The sequence below is a fragment of the Theropithecus gelada genome, chromosome 15 (assembly GCF_003255815.1).
Source record: "Theropithecus gelada isolate Dixy chromosome 15, Tgel_1.0, whole genome shotgun sequence".
Classification (NCBI taxonomy): Eukaryota; Metazoa; Chordata; class Mammalia; order Primates; family Cercopithecidae; genus Theropithecus; species Theropithecus gelada.
This window is the reverse complement of record NC_037683.1, coordinates 28,128,324-28,152,805: the sequence shown is the minus strand read 5'-3', so window position 1 is coordinate 28,152,805 and position 24,482 is coordinate 28,128,324. Positions and strand designations below refer to the sequence as shown.

The 24,482-nt window shown below is 37.6% G+C and overlaps 1 protein-coding gene across 2 annotated transcripts; it reads right to left on the bottom strand.

Annotated features, from left to right (window-relative positions):
• Nucleotides 1–1,553: 1,553 nt before the first annotated feature.
• On the bottom strand, nucleotides 1,554–16,409 carry ZNF883 (zinc finger protein 883). Of its 2 annotated transcripts, XM_025360021.1 has the most exons (5): nucleotides 16,367–16,409; nucleotides 15,348–15,434; nucleotides 6,767–6,846; nucleotides 4,415–4,564; nucleotides 1,554–3,873 (listed from the first exon to the last, which is right to left on the bottom strand). In XM_025360021.1, exon 5 carries the CDS (start codon nucleotides 2,984–2,986, stop codon nucleotides 1,847–1,849), a length of 1,140 nt encoding a protein of 379 aa, XP_025215806.1. In that variant the 5' UTR covers nucleotides 2,987–3,873; nucleotides 4,415–4,564; nucleotides 6,767–6,846; nucleotides 15,348–15,434; nucleotides 16,367–16,409; the 3' UTR covers nucleotides 1,554–1,846. The 2 variants fall into 2 exon arrangements, with proteins under 2 accessions (XP_025215806.1, XP_025215807.1); XM_025360022.1 differs by lacking the exons at nucleotides 4,415–4,564; nucleotides 6,767–6,846; nucleotides 16,367–16,409 and having other exon boundaries at nucleotides 15,348–15,431.
• Nucleotides 16,410–24,482: the final 8,073 nt, after the last annotated feature.

Genomic DNA, 24,482 nt, shown 5'->3' with positions numbered 1-24,482 from the left:
TCATTGCTGTCTCTGGTAAGAGTGCTTTGGGTTATTCATGGTTTTTCTTGTAGGTTTCTAGTGAATAGCCCATGATGGTTAATTTTATGTGTCAACTTGACAGTCCAAATATGTGGTGCTCAGGTATTTGAATAAACATTTCTTCTAGGTGTCTTTGAACGTATTTCAAAGAAGAGGTTAACATTTGAACCAGTAGACTAACTAAAGCAGATTTCCCTATTCAATGTGGCTGTAGACCTCATCCAATCATTGTAGGCCCAAATAGAATAAAAGGCTTAGTAAGACTTCTCTCCCTGCCTGTCTTCAAGCTGGGACACTGGTTTTCTGCCTGCCTGCAGACTCAGACCGGAACTTATACCTTCAGTTTTCCTGGCCTTCAGAAGACTCAGGCCTTCAAACTCAGCCTAGAACTTTACCATCGGCTCTCCTGAGTCTCCAGCTTGCTGACTGCAGATCTTGGGCTTCTTATCATCCATTAACGTCCATGCACATCTCCTTCCTTCCTTCCTTTTTCTCTCCTCCTTCCTTCTTTCCCTCTCTCTCCTTTCCTTCCTTCCTTTTCTCTCTCTCTCTCCTCCCGTCTTTCCTTTCTCTCTCTCTCCATTCCTTCTCTTCCTTCTCTCTTCTGTCTCTGGAGAACACACACTAATAAATGTTCATTATCAATATAAGGAATTTTCTTTCTAATTTTTAAAAAAAGTCACCAGTGTATATAGAATTTTATTAAATGATTTTTTACAGCATGTATTAAGATAGGTTTTTATTAATGTAGATTTCTATTTTTGAAATAGTCTAGAAGTTCTAAAATAAACCTTAGTACTGACTTTATGAAACTGCTAGATTTCTTAACGATTGACTTCGAGTATTTAAGTTTCTTTCCATATATATTTATAATCATTTTCTTACTCTTGGATTTTTTTGTCCTTTTCCCATCATTCCTACTTGCTAGAAGTTTGTCTACTGCCTTATGAAATCTACCTTTTGTAACTATTTCATTGATGTGTGCTTTTATCTTTATTAAAGCATTTATTTTATTTTATTTGGGTTTATACTATTCTTTTTCCTTTCTGAATTCAATGCATAATTTTGTTCTAGCTTTATTGTCTTCTAATAATCACATATTTTTTTCTGTACAGATTTATTCTTTAACTCCAAAATTACTTAGAAACTTATTTTAAATTTCTAAATCATGTTGGGGTGCTACTTTTAGTTGTTTTCATTTCTATTTTTACTGCAATGTACTGAAAAAATAATTAGGGAGTGTCTGAATATTTCCCTCTGAGAATTTGTTGCAATTTTCTTTGTAACTATATATATATTCCATTAAAACTATTACATAAATCTTAGAAAATAATGCATAGTATCTTTGTTGGAGAAAACATTATTTGTCTATGGCTATTAATGAAATCTGTCAATTTTATTTTCAAACGCTCTACAAAAGTGTTTCTTGAACACTGAAATATAACATAGGACTTAATAAAAAGGGATTATGTATACAGTGAACAATTTTCATTATCCTACTAAGATTTCTGTGTACTTCAAAAGGCTTTTTTTATAAGCAAATATATACATTTTAATAAATTATCTCTGAAAATAACTTTCTAAATATGTCTTTAAAAAAACAAACCTTAGTTTTGGATGAACACTTCCATTATAACTTTCTCTTTCAATAACACATTTTTTAGATTATAAAGAATAGTCTTTCTTCTCAGTACAAGTAGCATAGTAAGTAAATGAGTGTTTTGCCTGAAGATTTTCCTCACATAACAATCTTACAGTTTCCTATACTGTGAGTGCTCAGGTGTAAACAATAACCTACAACTCACTGCAGGCTTTCCCACACCCATTACTCAGCTAAGGTTTCCTTTCCGAAATGAGTTCTCTGATGTCGAATTAAGGAGGTACTATGACAAAAGACATCACCACACTTATTACATTGATAAGGTCTCTCCCTTGTATGTATTCGCTTATGTTTAGTCAGAGCTGAGCTTAAGCTGAAGGATTTCCCACATTCATTACATTGGTAGGGTTTCTCTCCTGTATGCATCCTCTGATGTCGAATTAGTGAGGTTCTATAGCAAAACGGTTTCTGACATTCATTACATTGATAGGGTTTCATGCCAGAATGAATTTTTATATGTTCAGTAAGGTGTGTCCTTCGACTGAAGGTTTTTCTACATTCTTTACAAACATAGGGCTTCTCTCCAGTATGAGTTCTCTGGTGTTCAGTAAGATGTGCACTCCGATTGAAGGCCTTTCCACATGCATTACACTCATAGGGTTTTTCTCCAGTATGAATTCTTTGATGTTGAATGAAGGCTGGGGTGTGGCTGAAAGCTTTCCCACATTCATTACATTCATATGGTTTCTCTCCTGTGTGGATTCTCTGATGTCGGATTAGTGATGTACTGTGGCAAAAAACCTTCCGACATTCCTTACACTGGTAGGATTTTTCCTCAGAATGAATTCCCTGATGTTCAATTAGGTGTGTGCTGCGGCTGAAGGTTTTTCCACATTCAGTACATTCATATGGTTTCTTTCCAGTATGAATTCTATGATGTTGAGTAAGGGCAGAGATATGGCTGAAAGCTTTCCCACATTCATTACAAGGATAGGGTTTTTCTCCAGTATGGATTCTCTCATGATTTCTAAGGGATGACCTATGACTAAAGGCTTTTTCACATTCATTACACTCATAAGGTTTCTCCCCAGTATGGACTCTTTGATGCTGAATAAGATTAGTGCTCTGACTAAAAGCTTTCCCACATTCATTGCATTCATAAGGTTTCTCTCCAGTATGTATTCTTTGATGTTGAATAAGATTAGTGTTCCGGGTAAAGGACTTATCACATATTTTACATTCATAAGGTTTCTCTCCAATATGTGTTTTCTGATGCTGGGTCAGGGATGCAACACAAGTGTAGCCTTTCCCACATTCAGTACAGAGGTATGGGTTCGCTCTCATATAAATTTTCTCAGATTCCATCAGTACTGAACTATGGCTTTATATTTATTTATTTTTTCATTTTTGTGGGTATGTAATAGGTGTTGGCTTTTCATTTATTTCCAGAATAAGTAAATAAGTAAAGTTTGAGATACAAATGCATCCTTTCTTATATCTAATAAATTATTTTCATTCATGAGTTGCCTTTTGAAAAAATCCACTACAGCAGAATTATGCTTCAGGTTCCCACCATTGATGTCATAGTTACAGTAGTCCTGCCTTATCCACAGTTCCACTTTCCATGGTTTCAGTTCTCCACGGGCAATTGTGGTCAAAAATATTATATGGAAAATTCCAGAAATAAACAATTCGTCACTTTTAAATGGTGTGGTTTTCTGAGTACTGTGATGAAATCTTGTGTGATCTGCTCTGTCCTGCCTGAGCTGTGAATCATTTCTTTGTCCAGTGTATCTGCACTGTATATACTACCCACCCATTCGTCATTCAGTAGCTCATACCAAGAACCTGGTTAGGGTTTGGTACATCAGTGATTTCAGGCATTCTCTGGGGGTCTTGGAATGTATACTGCATGAATAACTGGGGACTACTGCATGAGGTCTTTTTCTTATAAAAACTCTCAGTTGTTTAAAAAGCTTTGGTCTTTGATTCATGTTTCCTCAAAGTTGTTATATTCATGATCTTCCTTTTGACTTGCTTTTTCCTGTAATCTGGTTATACTGGTGTTTCTCAAACTGGTTATCAAATTCGAGTTCTTCTAACGTGAAGTATTAGGAACCATCATTTGAAAAAAAAATTCTAACGTCATATGATGACATTGTTTTGTTTTTCAGAAATTCTCGGCTTTGGAGTGGATGCTCTAACTTTGGATACGGTATCCAGGATTAAGTAGAAGCTATTATCTCTTTCCTCTGAAATACAAAGGCAGAAAACAAGGCTCACTCATCAGTTACAGAAAATAAAAATAAAATAGTGCTATGATAAAATGTAAAATTTTTCAATATAAGTACTGATTAATAGGGAAGTTTAAAGGTGAAATGGATCGATATATATGTCTGAAAAACACTGTTGCTCTACTCACAACAACTCTGACAAATTGTATAGCCACAGCCTTTTCCTCTCTATAACTCATACTTAACACAGAACACTTCTATGTGCAAATGTGTGGAATTTTTTCCATTCTGACCAGTTCTCCAACTCTCTGGACACCAACTCTAGATATCCTACAATTTACTCTAATTCCAACACTATCTACCTGGAGTAAGCATCATATCCCTCGAGTTAAAGGGCTCAGTCCCACAAGACTGCCTCCACTTCAGATGACAATCACAAGCTGGTCCTCCCATACTTCTGACCGACTGGCTACAAGTTGAGGGTTCCTATAACCCCTCCTCCTCTGGTTCAATAATTTGCTAGAATGGCTCACAGAACTCAGGAAAACACTTTACTTACATTTACCAGTTTATTATAAAGGATACAGTTCAGAAAAAGCCATTCAGGAAGAGATGCACAGTGCAAGGTGGGCAGAAGGGAAAGGGGTATAGAGCTTCTGCATCATCTCTGGGCATGCTACACTTCCAGCACCTTGATGTGTTGACCAATCTAGAAGCTCATCAAATATCACTGTTTAAGAGTTTGTATACAGCTTAATCTCCATCCCCACATCTTTCTTCCCAGAGGTTGGTGGGTGGAATTGAAAGTTCTAACCCTCTAGTTGCTTGGTCTTTTTAGTGATCAGACCCACTATTGAGGCTATCTAGGGGCCCTACCCTATTTTACCTCATCAACATAAACTCATCATAATACACCTTTTCTTAAAAAAAGGTGTACTATGAACAACAAAATATATTCCTATCACTTAGGAAATTTGGAGGGCTTTCAAAGCTCTGTGACAAGAATTGGAAACAAAGACCAGATGTATTTCGTATGCTATCGCAATAGGTGTGATCAAAGAAATGGAAGCATTGAGACAAAGTGCATAATAAAATCAAAGGTAAAGATTCAGTAAAATAAATGTTGTGAATAAAAGACAATGGAACTAATTCAAATGTATGTATGTTTTTGGAAACCAGAGGAAAAAATCCAGAAAAGTGAAATGGGATCAGATAATAAAAAACTCTCACACTTTAAACAGAGAAATTCAATGTCATCTAGCAGGAGACAGGAAAACTGAAGTTTTCTGTCAGAACATTAACAGGATAAATATATCTTAGATGTGATGTTTTAGATTAAAAGCTTGTTAATTCTATCTAAAATGAATAAAAGAACAATGGTGAAACTTAGCAAGAAGGCATAATATGAATAATATGATTCTGGATTGGGATAATACTAGTAAGAATTTGGTGTAAGTGTAGATAATACATAAAAAAGAAGAAAGAAAAAATGCTGAAATAGATTATAGGGAATTTTTACAAAACAAGATTCATAAAGATACAATGGTTTCTAGCCAAGAAGGCTGGAAGAATAGTGGTACTAATGATAGAAAAAGAAGGAAAGAGAGGCAACCTAGGGAAAGCTGGTGATTTTACTTTCACCATATTGAGGTTAAAGTGATTGAAAGTGAAGTACGACATTCTAACGGAGATAAACTTTAAGCAGGGGAATATATGGGGATAGAATGTAAGTGAAACACTTAAGTTGAAAAAATATATATAAGAAAGTTAACATAGAAGGACTATTTGAGGATGTCAGAATGCACTAACTTTTTGAGATAAAAAATAAACAAGTAGAAAATAAACCATAAAGGCACATGCGTTTATGTTAGGGAGCAAGTGAAGTTAACAAAAAAGCATTTGGAAAAAGATTAGAATGGAAAAGAATCTGGTGATGTCACACAAGGTAAAACAAAATATCAAACACGGCAGAAAGTCTGAACACAGGACTAAGAATAGGTTGCTATCAAGAAAGAATTCAAGAATCTCCTCAAAATAATTTTAGCAGAAGACAAGAATCTAACTCCAAAGATTAAAAGAGAACAGGAATTGAGGATATTAGCTACAAGTTTGAAACATTTGGTAATGACAGAATAATTTTGAAAGGCAGATAAAAAATTTTTAGGCAACATATTATTTTAAAAGCAAGAAAACCTTTTTAATGTCTGAAAGTAGAAGGAAAGGAGCTGGTGAAGTGGAGAGACTGAATCATGAAACAGTCATTAAATCAGACCCTAAAATAAGTAAAAAATAATGGAATCTGAAGTACAGAATGGAAAGACTAACAACGGAAGAGGGCCAATCTTCCTCCGAGATCAAGAGATATGTGAGAAGATAGATAAAGTTATATAGAAATGAAGTTGCTGTTGCTTCTACTAGATGAATGCAGGTTTTTAAAATACAGATGAGGGGCTCTGCACAGAGGACCCTAACCAACATTTCAAAAGCTATCTCCTAGTACCACTATTGTTACTAGCACCACCATAATGGATAAATGGACTCTTATTTACAAGGATTCCTGTCTTCTTGGTTGTTTTCGTTATCTGATTCTTTCCTGGCTGTTATTTTGTGACATTTCTCCATTTTTCCTTTGTTATCTATTTATATGGTTCTTCTTAGTTGGAAGATAACATCCATGGATCCTAGAATTATGTCCTAAGTAGTATTCAGGAATTCTGCGATAGAGAAATGTTGATACTTCTAAGATAACAAAGTAAGACTATCTATTTATAAAGTTTTAAAGAAAAGGACTATCATCTGTTCAGTACAGAAATATCTTGTCTCTGGTCCCTAAACTCAAAGCTCAGTCTCAGCTGAACACCTGTAAATCTCACGATCCTACATATTTTGGGATTGGAGAAACTGTACTCACCCAATGAGATGAAGCTGTAACAGTTTTTGAAGATCACATCCATGTGCCATGTCTCTGACATCTTCCAATGCCACTGGTTCCTAAAACATCAAACAAGTACCTGCTTATTAAGGGATCAGTCCTGCAGACATTTACAAAAGAAAGAGTAAAGCTAACAATTAAAAATGACAAAGTGGAGGACTATTAAGTTGTTCAAAAAGGGTTCAGAATTCTAGGCTCAAGAGTGGCCAAAAGTTTATTATTTGGTGTCTACTACTTACCTGTTGAGGATATACAGAAGCAATACTGAAGTTTCCCTATAAGACACCTAAAATTTAAAAAAAAAAAAAGTGTAATTATATGTATATATACATATAAAATATAGGTAAACTATAAACTCAACTTAAGAAATAACAGAAAATATGGAAATATCGTAAGTGGGTAGTGCAACAAGGTACTTGTTATAACCCTATTAATGGCAACGATACACATAAAAGAAAAATTGATTATTCAAGTAAAGCAATTATAAGAGGGTATAGAAAAATGAGAAGCTAAAGAGAGAGAAACAGATATAGATGTAGATGTAGATATACTATTGGTTCTGTTTTTCTGGAGAACACCAACTAACACATCAACATAAAATAATAAATCCACTTTCTGTTTAACTCATCTGTCCTCTGCAAGCTTGTGTGGTGTGAATCCATGTATATACTGATTTCAAGCTTCTGGGACTGCAAATATAAGAAGGATAAGTTCCCAGATGATGAGGAATTCACCAAGATAAATGCCATAATATGAGATTCCTTGGATGTCAACCAGGCAACCAACTTCCCCAGAAAACTTTGTTATCACTGTCTGCCGTTTTTTAAATAATCACAATAGAATCTCCCTTGTGTTACACTCTATGGTTGACAGAAAAGGAATAATAGAAACAGAACTTGCTACTAAAAGATATGTACTCTATTTGCAAAGAAAAGTCTTATAGAAACTTAGCAGGAAAATGAGAGAGCATAAAAACAAAACAAGCAGAAGAAAGTGTTAAACAAATGGTGAAATGACACTGGGGAAGTACAGCCTCTTTTCACCTCACCTTGGGGAACTACACTCTTACCATTCTGGCCTAAGCTAGAGGCTGAGAATCCAAGCTTGACCTCTTGCAGAAGGTCACTCAAGAGCAGAGAAATTAACATAGATTTTGGCATTGGTAAGTGACTAGAGTAACAAAACTGGGAACTGAAGGGGTTCCAAACACATGACCAGACTCTTCCCAAGGAATTGGCTGAATTCTGAAGCTGGGTCAGGAGTTTGAAGAGCTAAGCTGAAAACCTGTGAATGGCAGAGGCAAATCTTCCATAGTTTTTCAAGGTAAAGGAGACAAAGACTTGCCACATTCTCAACTGAATGCCCAGGAGAGCCACCCATAGGAAAAGAAGCAGTGGAGAGGCAGAATAAGTCTTATCCAAACTGCAGCCCAGCCCCAACTCAGCTGGGCTAAGTGAATATATCTTCTTAGAAAAAAGAGGACCCTTCCTGGTGAAAGATGCCATCAAGTTGAACCTCTATGATGCATTCATACATGATGACAATATATTATGTATGTTATACATGTATCATATGTGTTCAAACAAGATAGTCACAAAAGATAAACATGTGGTGCTGTATTTCCATATATCGTTCAAAACTTACTAGACATACAGAGTCAATACTACAGGACAGATAAGAGGAAACAAAATAGAAGAATAGATAAAATAGAGAAAAGACTGGAAGATTTCAATACCAATTTGGAATCAACCAAAAGGAATCAAATTAGTATTCTAGAACAGAACGCTTGAAATTAAGAACTCAGAGGATGGGTTTAACAACAGACTAAGCCTAAGGGAAACACAGATCAACAAAAATACACAAAATGAAGTACAGAGAGCTAAAAGAAAAGAATAATGGTAATTTAAAAAGCTAAGAAAACATTGATGCTGATAGAAGCCTAAGGAGAAAATATAACTAAATGTAACATGGTATCTCGAATGAGAACAGAGAGTAGAAAAATGACATTACATAAATACTAAAAAAATTTTAATGAAATACTACAGTTAATAATAATGTACCAACCTTGGCTAACTAATTGTGACGAATGTACCAAACTAATATAAGATGTTGACAGTAGGGAAAACTGGCTATGGGGATGTGGGAACTCTCTGTAATATATCTGTAAATTTTATGCAAATCTTAAACTATGCTAAAAGAAAAAGTTTATTAATAAAAGCAAGAGATACCTTATTTTTAAGTTAATCTCCTATTTATTTCAACTATTTTCTTATAGCTTATGTTTTTCTTTTAATCATCATTTAGCCATGTACTATATTCTAAATGAATCCCCCAAAACCCACATGTTGAAACTTAATTGCCAATGTGATAATATGAGGAGGTGGAGGCCTTTGGGAGGTAATTAAGTCATGAGTGTACAGCCCTCATAGAAGGGATTAAGGACCTTATAAAAAGGCTTGAGGGAGTGGGTTTGTACCCTTCCATGTTTTCTGCCATGTAAAGATACAGTGTTCTCTGCAACAAGGCACCATCCTGGAAGCAGAGACGGAGCCTTCACTAAACAACAAACCTGCTGGCACAATGATCTTGGACTTCAAGCCTCCAGAACCGTGAGAAATAAATTTCTGTTCTTTATAAATTGCCCTGTCTCAGGTATTTTGCTATAGCAGCACAAACTAAGACACCTTGTGATACGATTTGGCTGTGTCCCCACCCAAATCTCACCTGGAATTGTAATAATCCCTATAGGTCAAGGATGGGGCCAGGTAGAGATAACTGAATCATGGGCCCAGTTTCCTGGGGACAGTTTCCCCATACTGTTCTCATGGTAGTGAATAAGTCTCAAGAGATCTGATGGTTTTATAAATGGGAGTTCCTCTGCCTGCATAAGCTCGTGCCCACCATCATGTAAGAAGTCCCTTTGCTCTTCCTTCGTCTTCTGCTATGATTATGAGGCCTCCCCAGCCATACTAAACTGTGAGTCCATTAAACCTCTTTCCTTTATAAATTACCCAGTCTTGGCTATGTTTTCATTAGCAGATGAGAATGGACTAATACACCTTGTTTTATGTTTTACTTCCTGATGATGCAGTTTATGTAGTCCTTTTCATATATCAGACATTCAATAAAGCTTATCTCTTAAAAACGAGCATGGGGCTTATGAGACTTACTTAAGAGGTCTAACACACACATAAGTGGAGTCTTAAAAAAAAGAATGGAAATGATGCTATATTTAAGGGAATAGGGATAGATTTTTCCCAACCAATGACTCAGATTCCACTGCCCTCAAACCATAAGCAAGCTAAATGAAAAGAAAGCTACACCCACGAATAGAATAGTCAAACTCCTGAAAATCAGAGAAAAGGAGAACAATCTTAAAAGCAATTTAACAAAAGGGCAGGGTAACTTCAAAGCAGAAACAATAAGACTGCTGACTCCTCAGCAGTTCAAGAAAATCAACTGAAAAGCCATGTTTCTGGATGAGAAGACTTAACATTTTAAAGATGTCAATTCTCCCCTGTTGTGGGTAGAATTGTGTCCCTCCAAAAAAGGTATGTTGTAATCCTAACCTCAGTACCTCAGAATGTGACCTTATTTAGAAACAGGATCACTGCAGATGTAATTGGTTAAGGTGAGTTCACACTGGAATGGGGTGGGCTCCTAATCCAGTATGGCTGGTGCTCTTTTAAGAAGATGGTCATGGGAAGACCCACAGACATATAGAGAAAGTCATGTGATGAAAGGGCAGAGAACAGAGTTACACAGCTGCAAGCTAAGGAATACCAAAGATTTCCAGCAAACCACCTGAAGCTAGGAAGAGGCAAAGAATGATTTCCCTACAGGTTTCAGAGGCAGGATGACCTTGCCGACAGCTTGATTTTGGAATTCTAGCCTCAGAACTGTGAGATAATAAATTTATGTTGTTTTAAGTTACCCAATTTGTGGTACTTTGCTAGGGCACTGCTAGGCTACTAATGCATACCCCAACTTAACTGACTAAACTTTAGCTAAGAACTAAATGTTTGTGTCCTCTCAAAATTCATATGTTGAAAGTTTAACCCCTAAGGTGATGGTATTAGGTGAGGCCTTTGGGAGGTAATTAGGTCATGAGGATGGAGGACTCACCAATGAGATTAGTGCCCTTATAAGGTGAAACATGTGAGAAATGATCTTTCTCTCTGCCATGTGAGAAAACAATAAGATGGCCATCTATAAACCAGGAAGAGGGCCTTCAACAAGAACCTGACCATGAAGGCACTCTGATTTTTAATTTCCAGACTCCAGAACTATGAGAAAGAAATGTTTGTTGTTTAAGCCATGCAGTCTATAGTATTCTTTTACAGTAGCCCAAACTGTCTAAAACACCTATATAATACATACTTTTCAAAAAGAAAAAAGATGAGGATTGAGGGTGGGGGACTTGCCCATACTAGACATCCAAACATATTCTATAGTTACATTAATTTTAAAACAGGGTGGTAGTGGCACAGAGATAGATTGAAAGAATAATAAAATGAAACTGAGTCTAAAAATAGGCCCTTTATTTTGCAGGGATTTAATATATGTTAAAGGTAGCATTTCAAATTATTTGAGGAAGGATAAAAATTTAATAAATAATCTTAGGGCAACTGGTTTATCCACTTAGGGAAAAAATAAATTTAAAGCCGCTGCTTTATAAAAAATAATTATAGATGAATTAAAGACTTAAACATAAAACTAGAACTATAAAAGAACCAGGAAAACCACTAGAAGAATATTTTTATAATCTTGCAATGGGGAAATCCTTAATAAAATATAAAATCTAGAGGTTATATAGAGAAAGACTCACAGATTTGACTATACAAACATAGAAGGCAATCAACTAAATTAAAAGACAAAAGACATACTGGGAGTAAATATTTGCAACTAATAAAGCAAAAAGGACAATTTTCTGTATTATACAGAGTTTGTACAAATCAAATAGGAAAAATGTATAATGCAATACAAATCTGGCAAAAGATATGAACATATGAACAGGAAATTCACAAAAGAAATACAAATGATCAATATACAAAAAGATTTTCAAGCTCACTTCTAATCACAGAAATACAAATTAAGATACTAATTTTCATTCATCAGATTGGCAAAAATGTTAAAAACAGGCAATATTCAGTACTGTTTTAAGTACTGGGGAAATGGCTGCTCTTATATACTCTTAGTGGAAAAGGTTTATTTGTATTTATTTTACAAAGTCACATTATAATCACACCAGGTTCATAAGAAATTACCTTTGAGTCATACACATTGTTAATAATAGCTACATTACCTGCAAAAATGAACTCACAGCACCTTGTACTTTTCCTCTCGTTACATCATTACATTCATTGTACCTCAGTGTTCTACTTCCAATGTCTGTATTCCTTCCTAGGAAAGTGGGAGGGAGTGGCGCATAGAGTAACACGAAGTAACAGGAAGAAATATTTATGAAAAGGAAGAAAATTCTATGGATTTATTAATAGTTTTAACCCATGGAATTATAGTTGAACTCTTTTAACAGAAGTCCCTTTCAACTCAAGAATGATAGAAGCATTATGTATTTGCAGATTTCTCTCACAGCAAATTAGTGTTGATGGATATTAGATCATTTATGATTTTAAAATCCAGCATTTTATTTGAATTTTTCTATTTTTCTGAAAAATTATGTCTGTTGGGGTCCGCGTGTTTCCTAAACAAAGGAATGAACACACAAGACAACACAAGACAAGACAAACATGGCGGCCGCCCCAATGGCGCGCTCCGCTTTATTTTATACAGTCGTTTGTGGAATGTTGCCAAGTCACAAGACACATTGTTGTTTTTCTGACCTTTCCCTGACTTTCTGGATTTTCAAGATGTTTACATATAAACAGGCCCCCAACGCCCTGCTTCGTTTGCAAGAGCAAGACTTATTGGGAACGCCCTGCTTCGTTTGCAAGAGCAGGACTTGTCGGGAACGCCCTGCTTCGTTTGCGAGAGCAGGACTTATGGGGAACACCCTGTTTGTGAGCACGTAGTCCTCTACAATGTCTATATATCTAAATAAGCAAAATATATATAAATGACAAAACTATCAGGAATTTTGCCCAATGATTGTCCCAGGCACTGTCCTGGGAAAGTGAGAGAAAGTGGGATCTAGTGCACTAGTAGAGGAGTTGGCCATAAATTAGAGTCCAGGCCATTTCTCCATAGTAACAGGAGGGAGGACAGGCTCCCTCCTGTTACTTTGGAGTATAATGGGAATACTTCCTGGAAGATTAGGGGATGTAGTGGTGAGAGCATTTGGAAGTTCTCTGCTAGTTCTCTTAGTAAAATAGGAAGCATGAGAGTGGAGATGGGGAGAGGAATTGGAAGTTTGGGGTAGATGAAGTGTTGGTTGGCTTAAAAAGTCAGATAATGAAGGAAATAGAAAAATCCATCTTTCACCTGGATGATTGCTTTAGCTTCCTAGCCAGTATCCATGTCTGACCTTGGTACCCTATACTCTATTCTCAACAGAGCATCCAAAATGGTTCCTTTAAACTAAGTCAAGTTATGTCACTTCTCTATTCAAAATCCTCCTATGAAAATTGGTAAATTATATGTAAATCTCAATAGAGCTGAATAAACAATAACACCAACCACCATCACCTCCTACATTTTCTCTTCTTATTCAACACAAAAGCCAAACTGGCTGTGGCCTATACTAGCCTGTGTGCTGTGTGGTCTACATGCCTTACCTCTCTCATCTCAACTCCTGTTGTGCTGTTCTCACTCACCCATCTCAGGACACATGGCCTTCCTGATGTTCCCACAAAGGTTAAGCATATCCGCACCTTAAGGCTTTGCATTTGCTGTTGCTTCTGCTGAGGAACTTAATCCTCCTCCTCCCCTCTTCCCAAATATCTGCAACGCTCATATTCTTTTTTTTTTTTTTTTTTTTTGGAGATGGAGTCTTGCTCTATAGCCCAGGCTGGAAGGCAGTGGCACGATCTCAGCTCAATGCAACCTCCACCTCCCAGGTTCAAGCGATTCTCCTGCCTCAGTCTCCCGAGTAGCTAGGACTACAGGCATTTGCCATAACGCCCAGATAATTTTTGTATTTTTAGTAGAGACAGAGTTTCACCATGTTGGCCAGGATGGTCTCAATCTCTTGACCTCATGATCTGCCTGCCTCGGCCTCCCGAAGTGCTGGGATTACAGGCATGAGCCATCGTGCGCAGCCCATATTCTCATTTTCTGTAAGTCTCTATTCAATGTCATCTACCAGTGAAGTTTTCTCCCACTCCCCTATATTAAATAATGGCTGTCCCATGCCTTCCCTAGCCCCGTTACTCTGGTATAGTTTCCTCTATTCATCACTACGAATGATGTTCAGTAGATTAGGTGAATTAGTGCATTTCTGAATTAATATTTTCAACTTGCACATTTACTGGAATGTAACCCCATGCTAAGTTGAGGAATATCTGTGTTTACATTACTGTCCCATCCAAGACTGTCAGCTCCACATAGGCAGGGACTTTGCGTTATTCACTGTTATATCCCAATGCTTAGAATATTAGCTGGCAAAAAGTAGGCACTCAATGAATATTATTCAGTGAGTGAAAGAAAATCTTCCCTCCCTCTGGACAGAGGTGATATTTCAGGAAATAAAAAATACAGCAGAGCTGCATTACAGACACATATGTATATTTTATTTGTACAAATCTGCCCAACAGGCTCAAGAAAGTATGTCATCTAAAGGTAAGAGTGAGATGGGAGCATCTCCTGTTTCCTCAGTCTCAGTTCTCACAGCCCTCTCGTAAGTGAGCATCTTGCTATGCTGAGTTATTTTAATGTTTAAAGAACATAGTTGGGGTACATTTATACATGTATATTATTGCATGGTTGTATACACACTACATGTAAATACACATTATGAACTATCATTCATAACAATGTATTGTATTCTTGAAAATTGCTATGAGAGCAGTTTAAGTGCTCTCACCACAAAAAAATTAAAAGTACGTGAGGTGATGCATGTTCATTAGCTGATTTAGCCATTCTACCAAGTATACATATTTCAAAACAACACGTTACACATGATATATACAATTTTTATTTGTCAGTTACAAAGAAAAATTACACCGAGTGCGGTGGCTCACACCTGTAATCCCAGCACTTTGGGAGGCTGAGGCAGGCAGATCACGAGGTCAGGAATTCAAGACCAGGTTGCACAACATGGTGAAACCCCGTCTCTACTAAAAATACAAAAATTAGCCAGGCGTGGTGGTGCACGCCTATAGTCCCAGCTACTCAGGAGGCTGAGGCACGAGAATCGCTTGAACCCAGGAGGCAGAGGTTGCAGTGAGCCAAGATCATGCACTGCACTCCAGCCTGGGTGACAAGGCGAGACTCTGTCTCAAAAAAAAAAAAAAAAAAAAAAAAGAAAGCAAATAATGAGCAATAAAAGAAATTCTCAAGGGACATTTAATTGCATATGATTTTTCCACACTGCAAGATGGAACTTTAGAAATTAAACCCAGCTTAATTTCTACTAAGAAATGCCTTGAAAAGTTCTGCTCACCAAAGACCATGTAGTCAGGGGCCAGTGGTCAGGTCCTTCTTCTTGATGCCATCTTATAGAAGTAAGTAGAGACCTGAGAAAGCAGAGCTGAAAAAGGAAAGGGGCCTTGAGAAATCAGGATTGTCTTTATGGGAAGCCTGTCTGACTACCTGGATATAACCCGCACCCTCTGTAAAAATGTCAGAATGAGTCTAGGAACAGATTGTTTCCCTGCAGAGTACGAAGTGAAAGGCCACTTACATTCCTGTCTCTGGTCACTGGTCCAATCTGACAAACCAGAAATAGGGCTAACTTTATCCTCCCATGATGGGTGGCACCGAGTACATCAGCCCCCTATTTGTTAATAATAATACTTGTAAAGCATATACAATTTTTCGAAGTGCATCCACAAATGCCATCTCAAAGAACAAACAATTGCTCTTCATTGCCCGCAGAGTGTAGGGAATCAATTCCACAGTTCTTTATAGAAGAGACTTCAGAAATTTACCAGTAAAACTAAACAAACTACATCTAGCGAGGAGGTGAGTTTCTGAGGAAAGAGCAAGAACTGGATGTCGGGAAACCTAAATTCTAGTTGGCACTAAATACCTACCACAGTTTTCTTGCAATTCCCAGGTCTACCACCAAGGTCTGGGGTGGCTGCCTCTCCCCAGATAAACTGCCCCCCATCAGAGTCAAAGCAAGGCCCAAAAGCTCTGAGCTCTGTTTTCATGACCCTCCAACCCAGAAGAGAACCCAAGGCCCCGACTAGTAAGGCTGGGATGCGCAGACAGGGCTTTGCCTCCTCCTCACCCCGAAGCGGGATGCTGGCCCCGGTCACCATCACCCTGGGCCATCACTGCAACGCGAACCAAATACCCAGCCTGACCTAATCGCCTTTCCTCCGCCCCCGCCTCCGCCCCCGGGCCCGGCCAATGCATTCTCAGGCCTCGGCTGACCCGCCCGAATGGTTGTGTTTGAAGCGGACCTCTCTCCCAGCCTCCCACAGGAGTCCAAGGGTCGGGAAAGAAAAAGCTCACCTGCTCCACGGAAAAATAAAGAGCACTGTCGGGCGATGAGGTTCCCAAGCCAAGAAGTACGCCTGCGCACGCGGCCGACAGGAACTACATTTCCCAGCATCTTCTGCAAAGGGCGCCCGCGAGCTGCGTCTTCCACCGGTATCTTTCTAATGCTTTGCGCATTGCGAACGTGAGTCTTTTCCACTGTTGTTTAAATAAAAAGAAGAAAAAAGAAAAACAAAGATTTTTTTCTTTTGCTAGAAACAACTGTAAATCCAAAGAGATGCAGAGTTTGCGTTAACAACACCCCCGACACAAAAGTAATACCTATTCACTACATTAATAGATGATTTATAAATAACCCTTTATTCAACAGATAAAAAGCAAACTACCCAGATGAATTCATTGCAGAAATATTTATTAACGCAGTGATTAATTCTTTTTTAGCATTCTAAAAGTAAATCTCTGATTTATAGCCAGCTTCTTTGTTATGAGTGTGTGTTGAGGGGATGGTGGGGTGCGGGGCGGGGGAAAAACAGGCGGCAGAGAAAGAGAGACAGCGAACAAGCACCAGAGAGATTCCATCCAAGAATGTGGTCATACTTTCGGGGTAAATTTTTTTTCTAGCTTTTTTCTTTCTGTTAGGAACTTAGGTTATGATCACTTCAGTGCTACCAAAAATAGTATACTGATGAACAACCTTGTAGATTAATCTGTTCCCTCCTCCACATCTATTCTTGACAAACACGTCCAAGAAACGAATATAATGAAGAGGGAATATGCATATCTAACTTTTTTCCTAAACAAACGAATATAGATAGATAGATTGTAGATAACAGAGAATAGAGATAAGAAAAAAGAACAAAATTAAAGTCAGATGAAAGTTCACTCCAAGATACTCCTTATTCTATATTTAAATATGTAATTTTTTTTTTTTTTTTTTTTGAGACGGAGTCTCGCTCTGTCACCAAGGCTGGAGTGCAGTGGCCCGATCTCAGCTCACTGCAAGCTCCACCTCCCGGGTTCCCGCCATTCTCCTGCCTCAGCCTCCCGGGTAGCTGGGACTACAGGCGCCCGCCACCTCGCCCGGCTAGTTTTTTGTATTTTTTAGTAGAGATGGGGTTTCACCGTGTTAGCCAGGATGGTCTTGATCTCCTGACCTCGTGATCCGCCCGTCTCGGCCTCCCAAAGTGCTGGGATTACAGGCTTGAGCCACCGCGCCCGGCCTTAAATATGTAATTTCTATGCATATATATACAAATTCTGTATCATTACATATTCTCAAGTATAAAACTACACATACTTTAAAAAATTGCTTTATTGAGATATGATTGATATAACTGTACACAGTTAATATACACAACTTGATGTGTTTGGAGATAAGTATATACCTATGAAACCATCAAGCCGTCATGGCATCAATCCCATAAATTCATCTATTATTTCCAAAAGTTTACACCCCTTTGGTCTTCCCCTGCCTTTTGTGGTAAGAACACTTAATGTAAGATCTACCCTCTTTACTTATTTTTAAGTATAGAATACACTATTGTGAATTGTAGGCTCTTTATGGTACAGAAGACATCCAGATCTTATTTATTTTATATAAATAAATACTGAAACTTTGTACTCTTTGACCAAAACCTGCCCATTTCTCCCTCACCCAGCCCCTCCACCATTTTACTTTGTGTTTCTATGTATTTCCCTATTTTTGATTCCACATATAAGTGAGATCATGCAATATTTGTCTTTCTGCGCCTAACTTATTTCACTTAGCACAATATCCTCCAGTTTCATCCATGGTGTCATAAATGACAGGATTTCATTATTAATAAGGCTGAATGATATTCCATTTTAAGTATATACCACATTTTCTTTATTTGTCCACCAATGGATATGTAGGTTGTTTCCATATCTTGGCTATTGTGACTACTGCTGCAATAAACATGGAAGTGCAGATATCTCTTTGAGATCCAGATTTCCATTCCTCCGGATATATACCCAAAAGTGAGACTGCTGGATCAAAGGGTAATGCTATATTTAGAGGTACATTTATTTCGATTTCCATAGTGGCTGAACCATTTTACATTCCTACTAATAGTACACAGGGTTTGTTTTCTCTACATCGTCTGTTATGTATTTATTTTTATCATAGCTATTTTAACAGAAGTATGGTGATATCTCATTGTGGTTTTGATTTGCATTTCCCTGATTACTAGTGACACTGAGCACTTGTTCATATACCTGTTGGTCATTTGTATGTCTTCTTTGAAAAAATGACTATACAGATGCTTCACCCAATTTTCATCAGGTTATTTGTTTTTTGCCATTGATGTGCAGGAATTCCTTTGTCAGGTGGATATTAACCCTCTGGATATTAACCTCTTATCAGATATATGGTCTGAAAATATTTTCTCCAATTCTGTTGGTTGCTTTTTTATCTTTTTATTTTGTTGTTTCTTGCTGCGCAGGAGGGTTATTGTTTTTGTTTTTGTTTTTTGTTTTTTGTTTTTGACGGAGTCTCCCTCTGTCGCCCAAGCTGGAGTACAGTGGCATGATGATCTTGGCTCACTGCAACATCCGCCTCCCGGTTTGAAGCGATTCTCCTGCCTCAGCCACCTGAGTAGCTGGGATTACAGGTGCACACCACTATGCCTGGCTAATTTTTGTATTTTTAGTAGAGATGGGGGTTTCACCATGTTTGTCAAGCTGATCTCAAACTCCTGACCTCGTGATCCAACTGCCTCAGCCTTCTGGGATTATAGGCGTGAGCCGCCGCACCTGGCCAGTGCAGGAGGTTTTTAGTTTGATATAATCCCACTTAGTGTAATCCCACTTTGGTGTCATATCCAATAAATCATTGGGCAGCACAATGTCTAGAATATTTTCCCCTATGTTTTCTTCTAAACGTTTTATTGCTTCAGGTTTTATGTTTAAGTCTTTAATCCATTTTGAGTTAATGTTTGCATGTAGTGTAACATAAGGGTCCAGTTTCATTCATGTGGCTATCCAATTTTTCCAACATTATTTATTGAAGAGACTATCTTTTCATCCTTGTGGGTTTATTTCTGAGCTCTCTATTCTGTTCCATTAGTCTAGATGTCTGTTTTTATGCTAGTCATATACTCTTTTGATTAATGGAGCTTCGTAACATATTTTTGAAATTAGGGAGTGTGATACTTCCAGCTTTGTTAGTCTGGCTCAAATTTTCCTTCATTATTTGAGTCTTTTGTGGTTCCAAATGAATTTCAGGATTTTTTCTGTTAAAAAAAAAAAGTCATTGGGATTTTGATAGTGATTGCACTGTATCTATAGGGCACTATTGGAAGTATGGACATTGCTATGCTTTGAATCTTTGTCTTCTTCAAAACTCATGTTGAAATTTAATTGCCATTGTGACAGTATTGAGAGGTGGGACTTTAAAGAGGTGGTTAGTTCGTGAGAGCTGTGCCCTCACGAATGGACTAATACCTTTATCTATCAAGAAAATGCGTTTGCCTCCCTTTTGCTCTTCTCTCTCTTTCTTTGCTCTTCTGTCATATGATGCCTTCCATCATGTAATGATGTAGCAAAAAGGCCCTATCCAGATGCTGAAACTTGGATATTGGACTTTTCATTTTCCAGAACTGTGAGACAACAAATATCTGTTCATTATAAATGACCAGGTCATTTATAATGTATTCTGTTGTAACAGCACAAAATAGACTAAGACAGATGTTTTAAGAATAGTAATTCTTCCAATCCACAAATACAGGATGTCTTTCCATTTATGTGTCTTTCGAAATTTCTTTCACCAATGTTGTGTAGTTTTCCATGTCTATGTTTTTTATTTCCTTGGTTAAGTTTATCCATAAGTATTTTATTCTTTTTGATGCTATTGTAAATGGAATTGTTTTCTTAATTTCCTTTTTGAATCGATTATTGTTAGTGTATAGAAACATAACTGATTTTTATATGTTGATTTTGTATCCTGCAAGTTTTGTTTTTTTTTGTATCCTGTAAATTCGTAAAGAATTTGCTTGTTAATTCTAAAAATTTTTTGTAGACTCCTTAGAGTTTTCTGTATATGGGCATACCTTATTTATTGTGCTTCACTTTGTTACACTTAGCAGATAATGCATTTTTACAAATTGAAGGTTTGTGGCAACCTGCACCGAGCAAGCCTATCGGTACCATTATTCCAATAGCATGTGCCTGCTTGATGTCTCTATGTCACATTTGGGTAATTCTCACAATATTTCAAAGTTCTTCATTATTATTATATCTGTTATAGTGATCTCTGGTCAGCAATTATGGATGTCATTATTGTGACTGTTTTGGAGTGCCACAGAACATGCACATATAAGACAGCCAACCTAATCAATGTTGCGTGTGTTCTGACTGCTTCACCTACTGGCCATTCTGCCATCTCTTTCTCTCTCCTTGGGCCTTTCTATTCCCTGAGATAAAACAATACTGAAATTAGGCCAATGAATAACTCTATAATGGCCTCTACGTGTTCAAGTGAAAGGAAAAGTCACACATCTCTCACTTTCAATCAAAAGCTAGGCCAAGTATGGTAGCTCATGCCTATAATCCCAGCACTTTGGGAGTCAGAGGCAGGAGGGTCACTTGAGTCCAGGAGATTGAGACCAGCCTGAGCAACATAGAAATATCTTGTCTACAAAAATTGTTAACAATTTTTTTTTTGAGACGGAGTCTCGCTCTGTCGCCCGGGCTGGAGTGCAGTGGCACGATCTCGGCTCACTGCAAGCTCCGCTTCCTGGGTTCACGCCATTCTCCTGCCTCAGCCTCCCAAGTAGCTGGGACTACAGGCGACTGCCACCACGCCTGGCTAATTTTTTTTTTTTTTTTTGTATTTTTAGTAGAGACAGGGTTTCACTGTGTTAGCCAGGATGGTCTCAGTCTCCTGACCTCGTGATCTGCCCACCTTGGCCTCCCAAAGTGCTGGGATTACAGGCGTTAAGCCACCGCACCCAGCCAACAATTTTTTTAAAAGCTAGAAGTGATTAAGCTTGGTGAGGAAGGTATATAAAAAGCCAAGATCAGCCAAAAGCTAGGCCTCTTGTGCCAACCCATTAGTCAAGTTGTGAATGCAAAGGAAAAGCTCTTGAAGGAAATTAAAGGTGCTCCTCCAGTGAACACACAAATGATTAGAAAACGAAAAAACCTTATTGCTGATATAGAGGAAGTTTTAGTGGTCTGCATAGAAGATTAAACCATTCACAACATCCCCTTATGCTAAAGTCTAATCCAGAGCTAGGTTCTATCTCTCTTCCAGTTTATGAAGGCTGAGAGAGGTGAGGAAGCTGCAGAAGAAAATTTGGAAGCTAGCAGAGATTAGTTCATGAGATTTAAAGAAAGCAGTGTTCTCTATAACATAAATGTGCAAGATGAAGCAGCAAATGCTGATGTAGAAGCTACAGAAAGTTATCCAGGAGATCTGGCTAAGATAATTGATGGAGGTTGCTACACCAAACTATAGATTTTCAGTGTGGATGAAATAACCTTATACTAGAAGAAGATGCCATCTAGGACTTTCTTAGCTAGAGAGAAGTTAATGCCTGGTTTTAAAGCTACAAAGGACAGCCTCTCTTTTTACAGGTTAATGTAGCTGGTAACTTTAAATTGAAGCCAATGCTCATTTAGCATTCTAAAAGTCCTAGGGCCCTTAAGAATTGTGCTAAATATACTCCATCTGTGCTCTACAAATGAAGCAAGAAAGCCAGGAAGACACTGCTTTATAGCATGTTTACTGAATATATTAAGCCCATTGTTGAGAACTGTTGCTCAGAGAAAGATTCCTTTCAAAATATTACTGCTCAATGACAATACATGCCTGTAATCCCAGCTTCTCAGGAGGCTGAGGCAGGAACCCAGGAGGTGGAGGTTGCAGTGAGCCAAGATCATGCCACTGCACTCCAGCCTGGGCAACAAGAGCAAAACTCTGTCTTGAAAAGAAAAGAAGAGAAGAGAAAAGAAAAGGAAAGGAAAGGAGAAGAAAAGAAATTGTTCTATCATAAAGACACATGCATGCATATGTTCATTTCAGCACTATAATAGCAAAAGACATGGAACCAACCTAAGTGCCCATCAACAGTAGACTGGATAAAGAAAATGTGGTACATATATGCCATGAAATACTATGCAGCCATGAAAAAGAATGAGTTCATGTCCTTTGCAGGAACACTAATGCAGCTGGAGGCTATCATCCTCAGCAAACTAACGCAGAAACAAACAAACAAACAAACAAAACAAACACTGCAAGTTCTCACTTTTAAGTGGAAACTAAATAATGAGAACACATGAACACATAGAGGGAAACAACACATACTGGGGCCTACTGCAGAGTGGAGGATGGGAGGAGGGACAGGATCAAGGAAAATAACTTATGGCTTAATATCTGGGTGATGAAATGATCTATACAACAAACCTCGATGACATGAGTTTACCTACATAACAAGCCTGCACAGGTACCCCTGAACTTAAAATAAAAGTTAAAAAATTTCTCCCAGCAATGTTTTACAGTTTTCAGAGCTTATCTTCATTAATTTACTCCTAAGTATTTTATAGTCTAACATGCTGTTGCAATTGGATTGTTAAATTTTATTTTTTAATATTTTATTTTTTAACATGTAAAATACAATTACTTTTTTATTTTTTTGAGACACAGTCTCGCTCTGTTGCTCAGGCTGGAGTGCAGTGGTGCGATCTTAGCTCACTGCAACCTCCTCTTCCTGGGCTCAAGTGACTCTCCAGTCTTTTCTGTTTTGAGACAGAGTCTCGCTCTGTTGCCAGGCTGGAGTGCAGTGGCACGATCTCGGCTCACTGCAACTTCCGCCTCCCGGGTTCAAGTGATTCTCCTGTCTCAGCCTCCCAAGTAGCTGAGATGACAGGCATGCGCCACCAAGCCCAGATAATTTTTGTATTTTTAGTAGAGCTGAGGTTTCACCATGTTGGTCAGGATGGTCTCAATCTCTTGACCTCATGATCTGCCCTCCTTGGCCTCCCAAAGTGCTGGGATTACAGGTGTGAGCCACTGCGCCCAGCGACTCTCCGGTCTTAACCCTCTGAGTAGCTGGCACTACAGACGCAAGCCACCAATGTCTGGCTAATTTTTGTATTTTTTTGTAGACATGGGGTTTTGCCATGTTGCCCAGGCTGCTCTGGAACTCCTGAACTCAAAGCGATCTGCCTGCCTCAGCCTCCCAAAGTGCTGGAATTAAAGGTGTGAGCCACCATGCGTGGCTTACAGTTGCTTTTTTTATATTGGCCTTTTACCCTAGGAACTTGATAAATTTATTTATTAGTTTTAGTTAATATTTGTAGATTCCTTAGGATTTTATATGTCTATGATCATATTGATGTGAATAAGTAAGTGTTACTTCTTTCTTCTCAACTCATCTGCTTTTTATTTATTTTTCTTGTCTTGCTATACTGGCCAGGATTTGTATTACAGTGTTGAATAAAAATGAGAACAGATAATTTTTTCTGTTTTTGATCTTACATACAAAGCAGTAACCAGAAAACTGATAGAGGTAAAAAAAAAAAAAAATCTTACTATCTATTGTTCATTTGTTCAGAGTTTTCATCATGAGTAGATGTTGAATTTTGTAAAATGTTTGTATGACTCTATAGAAATAATTGTGTAAGTTTTCCCATTATTTTATTATGCTAAATTACATTGATTTTCACAATGAAATTAAAAACTTGCATTCCCAAAATGCCATTCCAATTAATCAGAACAAATTTCTACATTTTATGTATTGCTAGATTCAATATACTAATTAATATACTAAATTCTGAAGAATTTATAAATCTATAGTCATCCAGGATATTGATTTGGAGGTTTTCCAATTTATGATGTCTTTGGTGTTGCTTTCAGGATAATACTGATCCACTAAAATGAGATTAAAAGTATTTAATTCTCTTCTACTTTCTCAAAGAGTTTTATAGGATTGGTATTATTTCTTCCTTAAGTATTTGACAAAATACTCTAGCGAAGCCATCTAGACTTGGAGTTTTCTTTTGGGGAAGATTTAAAATTACTACTTCAATTTATTTAATTGTTATTGGGCCATTTAGGCATTCTATTTCTTCTATACCCAGTTTTGGTAAATTTTTTTTTTTTTTTTTTTTT